We start from the raw sequence: 6,315 nt of genomic DNA, 5'->3' as shown, positions 1-6,315 counted from the left end.
ATAATGCATGGATGGGGTAACATACAGGAGCAGGCAGAGAAGACAAAAAAGTGATACTGATAAGCGGAAGATAATAAATGGATGGAGAAGGATCCGGATCTGACCTCCATTGCTCCGGAACTCTGCCCATTTTAGTTGAAGCTGAGAAAACCTGGCTTAATTAGAAAGAAGAACATTAATCAACAAGTTCATCAGAGCTTAAAGCAGAAGCACTGAGCCAAGCATGGATTTTAGAATCCTAGGCAGGCTTATCAGCCTTTTATGTTTTCGGTATATGTACAAATGGAAAAAGAAGACTATGAGGAGGAAAAAGAGGTTTGATTTGGATGCTCCTTCTGTTCTTTCAATTTCTTAAAAGTAGGAAAGAAGAACCTACAAAACTGTGGCCAACTTAGTCTTCCAGTGTCCTTCCCAGTTGATCCGTAAGGCAATGGCAATAACCTTTCTTGTACCCTCCAACTTCCTCATAAGTCGAGATCCGACGGCGAATGCTGCTCCTTGATCATCGACGAGGACGGAACCAATGTGTCCTGCTGCAGCGGGAGTGAGAGGAGGGGGAGCGCGGAATCTTGTTGCGACTGTAGCAAGATCGATGATGTAACACCGCGGACGCCGCCATCGTCTTCTGCGTCGGGGCACACGAGGTTCACCCCGAACAGCCTGACGTGCCTGGCCGTGGCATGGCTGTGGGCGACGGGCACCGGATCAAGAACCATCGACAGGCCACCACCGCCACCAGGTTGCACCTCGATCGGCGGCCGACCGGTGACTGGAGGTGGGAAGTAAAGAAACTGCCCTTCCAAAGCAGTCATGCTTGCGATATTGTAGCCGTAACCCTGGCCGTGGTGGCCGTACACCGTCGTCGTCGCAGGTAGCATGTAGAGGTGTCCGCCCGTTGGTCCGACCGACCTCGCAAAGGTTACTCCAGGGAGAGGGATTCGTGGCACTGGGATTGGGTCAAGTCTCTCAGGCCGCCGCTTCCAGTCAATGTAAAGCCGGTCGCGTCCGGACTCGCCGACACCGCGGCCAAACGAGACGGTGTCCCCGGCGGCTAGCCGCTTCTCCTTGACGAAGCGGCTCCACCCCTTGGTCATCACGAAGCTCTGGCTGCTGTTCCAGTAGGAGTACCGGAAGCGCCACGAGTTGCCGTTGCGGTCCTCGAAGCTGAGCAACAGCCCTCTCTGGGTGGCCGACGCGTCCAGCGGGAAGTACCTCTCGGCGTGCTGCTTGGGGATAACCAGCCGGTTCAGCTTGCCGACGTCGCTCGGCGTCACCACCTTGTCGAACATGTGCTCCTTCTCTACCAAATCGTCATCGCCGCTGCCAGATGAGCCATCGCTCCACCTGAAAGGAGCAGAGGACGAGGACTGCGACAAGGAGGAGGAGGAAGGCGCAAAAGGAGCATGTTTCCAGTGTTTTCTGCGAGTCAACTCCATCTGCGGATATCTTCTAGTCCCAAGCTCTCCCCCAAGAGCCAAAGCCACAACCACTAGCAACAGGAGGACTAATATCGCCTCCTGATCATCTGAGTTCTTTCCTGCTTGTATTATTATTGACGATCGATAGAAAGAATCAAAGAGTCGGTCGGTGACTTCAGATGTAGGCTTCTTGGGATGATTGATGATGAGTCGTTCCTGTGTGCTGGCTCGGTACTGTGCTCCATCTCTTTGTCGACTAGATAGAGAGAGGAGTTCAGTCCTGATGAGCCATGGCGAGCTACAGGGAAAGGGATAGCAGTAAAGTTGGCACAGTATCAGTACCTTTACAAAGGAGGGAGACGACTCCTACATTGATCTGGCTGGGTTCATGTGGGCTTGTCCCTTTCTTCACAGGAGGTTGGTAGGTATCCATACATAGAGGGTGACTCGATGAAATCCACTACATCTGGCTAGTCGTTCAAAGAAACAAAGACCCTGAGCCTCATCTCCGGTGCCTCAAGAATATTCACTCATGAATCATATCTCAAGGATTTATGCGATTTATGCTTGATTTATGCTTTCGATAGTTAATGTCTTTTGTATTTGTTATAGTACAAATAACATAATACTGTTATAGTATTAAAAACAAGAGGATTGATAAGAATATTTATAAGATATTACCAAGTGCACACACTCTCTATATATTTGCTTTATGAACTATGGTCCTATTTATAGGACCTAGTGATAACCATTCTATAACTACTAGATCATGATTGAGGTAGTTATTGAAACCACCTTATAACTACTAGATCATGATTGAGGTGATTATTGAAATCATCTTGTAACTATTAAATCATGATAACTATGTAGATAGATAAATCAAATCTCAACACTCCCCCTTGATTCATAATTGCATACACCGATTTGTGACATAAAATAAACATGTTTTTGAATTGGAAACGATTTGGTGAGGATATCCGCAACTTATTCATTTGTTCCACAATACTTCACTGTTATGGCTCCACATGCTATAAGATCTCAGATGAAATGATACCGTATCTCTATATGCTTCGTTCTTCCATGAAACGTTGAATTCTTTGTCATTACAATTATGGCTTTATTGTCACAAAATATTTCCGTTGCTTCTTTTTGTTTTTGATGAAGATCTTCAAGAAGTCTTTTAAGCCATATTGTTTGACAAGCTGCTGATGTTGTAGCGACATATTCTGCTTCCGATGTCGACAACGCAGTTGTTGCTTGCTTTTTAGAACTCTAAGATATAGCTCCCGATCCGAGGCTAAAAACATTGTCTAACGTACTCTTTCGATCATCTAAAGCTCTTGCCCGATCACTATCAATGAAACCAGATAATTTACAATTAAAATTATGAGAATATCAAATACCATAATCCGTAGTTCCAGCAATATAACGTAGAATTCTTTTAACAGCTCCGAGATGATGTTTGCTTGGCCTATGCATAAACCTGGATACTACACCAATAGAGAATGCAATATCTGGTCGAGTATCAGTTAGATAAATCAAACCTCCAACCAAACTTCTGTAGTATCTTGCGTTTGTCAGACTTGTACCATTTTCAAGTTTCAATTTCTCATTTACATTCATGGGTGTTGTTGCAGCTTTGCAATTAATCATGTTAGACTTTTTGAGTAGATCCATTACATACTTTCTTTGTGAAATAAAAATTTCATCTGATCCTTGCTTCATTCCAACCCAAGAAAATAGTGCAATAGACCTAGATCTAACATTTCAAACTTATTCATCATGCATTTTTTAAATTCTGTCACAAAAGAGTTAGATGAACCCATATATATAATATCATCAACATAGAGGCAAATCATTAGAATATTATATTCACCTTCCTTCTTTCGATAAAGAGTAGATTCATTATTGCTCCTCTTAAATCCATTTTGATGAAAATAAGAATCAATTTTACTATACCATGCCCTTGGAGCTTGTTTAAGCCCATAAAGAGCTTTTCTTAACTTGTACACCTTTTCTTCATGTCCTTTAACCAAAAAACCTTTAGGTTGAGCAACAAAAACCTCTTCATGTAAATCTCCATTTAAAAACACAGATTTCATATCAAATTGATAAACAGGCCAACTTAAGTGAGCAACTAAAGCCAAGAAAGTTCTTATGGTTTTGAATATAGCAATGGGAGAAAAAGTTTCATCAAAATCAATACTTTATTGCTGTGAATATCCTTTTGCTACAAGCCGAGCCTTATGCTTTTGGATACTTCCATCTACATTAAATTTTATTTTGAACCCCTATTTTAACCCAATTGCTTTCTTTTCTTTCGGTAGATCCATTAACTCCCAAGTTTCATTCTTCTCAATTGACTTGATTTCCTCCTTCATTGCTTTTCTTCATTTCTTTTTTTTAACTGCTTCCTCAAAAGTTGTTGGATCTGAAATAAATAAAGCAAATGTTGAGTTATAAATTTCTGTTAGTGATCTGAAATTTTTTGAAGTTTCATCTGAAGAATCATAATTTAGCTGTTATTGGGTAAGGTTGACGATGAACTTGTTGGAGCAGGATCTGTCATTTGATTATGCGGAGTGTCTAGTTCTATTGGAATCTGCATTTGTGTTCCACCTTTATTGATCTCCTAATTCCAACTTGCCCTTTCATCAAACATAATATTTCTGTTAATAATAACTTTGCCACTAATATATAATCGATATGCTTTCGATCGTAAGGAATAACCAATTAAGATGCATTTTTCAGATTTTTCATCAAGCTTGTGATGATTATGTGAATTCACCAAAGCATAAGCATTACAACAAAAAATTCTTAGATGTCTAACACTTGGTTTCATACCATACCAAGCCTCAAAAGGAGTTTGATTCATAACAGCCTTTGTTGGTGAAATATTCAATAAATAAACTGCTGTTGCAACTACTTTTGCCCAAAACTGATTTGGAAGATGTTTTCCTTTAAGCAAACTTCTTGTCATTTTAACGATAGTCTGATTCTTATGCTCAGCTACACCATTTTGCTCTGGTGTATATGATGCTGTTAATTCTCTGTGAATATCATTTTCTTCACAGAAAGAATTAAACTCATTAGATAAAAATTCACCACCTCTATTTGTCCGATAACTTTATATATCTACCACTTTGCCTTTCTACAAGTGCCTTGAATTTTCAAAAATTATCAAATGTTTCAGATTTCAATTTCAAAAAATATACCTAACTCATACGACTATAATCATCAGTAAACAATAAAAAATATTGACTTTCACCAAATGATTTTGTATTCATAGGTCCACATAAGTCAGCATGAATTAATTCAAGACAATTAGATGCTCTCCATGCTTTTCTAATAGGAAATAGTTTTTTATTTTATTTGCCATAAATGCATCCTTCACATACATCAAGTGTATTAATCTTATGTAATCCGAAAACCATTCCTTTTTGAATTAACAACCTTAAACCCTTAATGTTAAGGTGTCCATATCTTAAATGTCATAAACTAGACTCATTCTTTTGAGTTGTGATAAGCGCATATCTTTCAATATTTGACACATTAAGTGGAAACATCTTATTTTATGTCATGTAAATATTTACTATAATCAAACCAGATTTTTTATCTTTAATAGTGCAGGAACCATCATCAAATATTACTGAATATTCATCATCTATCAATTGTCCAACACTCAACAAGTTATGTGATAAAGTAGAAACAAAGAAAATATTATCAAGGTATTTTACCTTCTCTTGATTTGTTTTTACCTCAATTGTTCCTTTCCCTTCCACTTGGATTTGCTTGCTATCTCCAAGTCTAACTTTCAACTTGTGAGTTTCATCAATATCTCTAAATATTGATTTTATGCCTGACATATGATTAGAACATCTACTATCCAGAAACCAAATATCATTTGAGATATCATGAACTTGTGAATGAGTCATAATCAACTTACTATTTTCTTCATTTTCCTCCACATAACTTGATTGCTTTTCTCTTTTCCAGTAATCTCTACCTTCATGTGACCAAAGTTTTTACAATAATGACATTGAATTCCACTCTTGTAATTTCTTTGATTATAATTTGATTGCCTTTGTTCATCATGCCCATCTTGTAACTTCATTGAATTCCACTCTTTCTCTTCCTCTTCCATTTCCTCTACTACGAAATCCTCCTCTGTCACGTCCTCTTCCTACTGATTTTTTATCTTCTTTTGAAGTAGAAGACTTTCCCTTAACTTGGAATATTTTTTCTTCACTTTTTTTAAGTGGCCTGTTCAACCTTACTTCATGTACTTGCAAAGAACCCATTAGTTCATCAAATGAATAAGTAGATAAATCGTTTGACTCCTCAATTGCGGTAATTACATGATCAAATTTCGGAGTTAAACTTCTCAAAACTTTTACAACAATTATATGATCAGGAAGATGTTCACCATAAGATTTCATTTGACTAACAATTTCAGTCACTCGAGAAAGAAAATCTTGCACCGATTCATTGCTTTTTATGAACAAAATTTTAAACTCACGGCGGAGGGTTTGAAGTTTTACCGTAATCACCCTTGATGAGCCTTGATATTCATTTTGAAGTATCAACCAAGCTTACTTTCAGGTTGTCGCTGCTACAATTCTTGAGAAGATCGTCTCATGTACAGCTTGTTGAATGAAGAACAATGCCTTTGAGTCCTTTTTATTCTCCCTCAATCTGATTTCGTCATCTGGATCTGCATATTCATTCTCTATTAAGTCCCAAAGATCTTGAGACTTGAATAGAGTCTTCATCTTGATACTCCAAAATTCATAGCTTTTGCTCGAGAAGATGAGGATAAGGGGTTGAGACATGGAATTGCCATTGAAAACCATAATGCCCAGTTTAGATTGAAACTAGGCTCTGATACCACAAATGT

General features: G+C 38.7%; 1 protein-coding gene across 1 annotated transcript; it reads right to left on the bottom strand.

Annotated features, from left to right (window-relative positions):
- Positions 1 to 334: 334 nt before the first annotated feature.
- Positions 335 to 1,720, bottom strand: LOC135612236 (B3 domain-containing protein Os02g0683500-like). Its single transcript, XM_065108273.1, has one exon. It carries the CDS (start codon positions 1,434 to 1,436, stop codon positions 465 to 467), a length of 972 nt encoding a protein of 323 aa, XP_064964345.1. The 5' UTR covers positions 1,437 to 1,720; the 3' UTR covers positions 335 to 464.
- Between the last annotated feature and the right edge of the window lie 4,595 nt (positions 1,721 to 6,315).

The sequence above is a fragment of the Musa acuminata genome, chromosome BXJ1-2, assembly GCF_036884655.1.
Source record: "Musa acuminata AAA Group cultivar baxijiao chromosome BXJ1-2, Cavendish_Baxijiao_AAA, whole genome shotgun sequence".
Taxonomy (NCBI): domain Eukaryota; kingdom Viridiplantae; phylum Streptophyta; class Magnoliopsida; order Zingiberales; family Musaceae; genus Musa; species Musa acuminata.
Note: the sequence above shows the minus strand (reverse complement) of the source record. Positions and strands in the feature narration are given on the sequence as shown.

What these genes read in the sequence shown, in the direction of transcription:
- LOC135612236 (XM_065108273.1), bottom strand. Translation starts at nt 1,436, where the DNA reads ATGGAGTTGACTCGCAGAAAACACTGGAAACATGCTCCTTTTGCGCCT.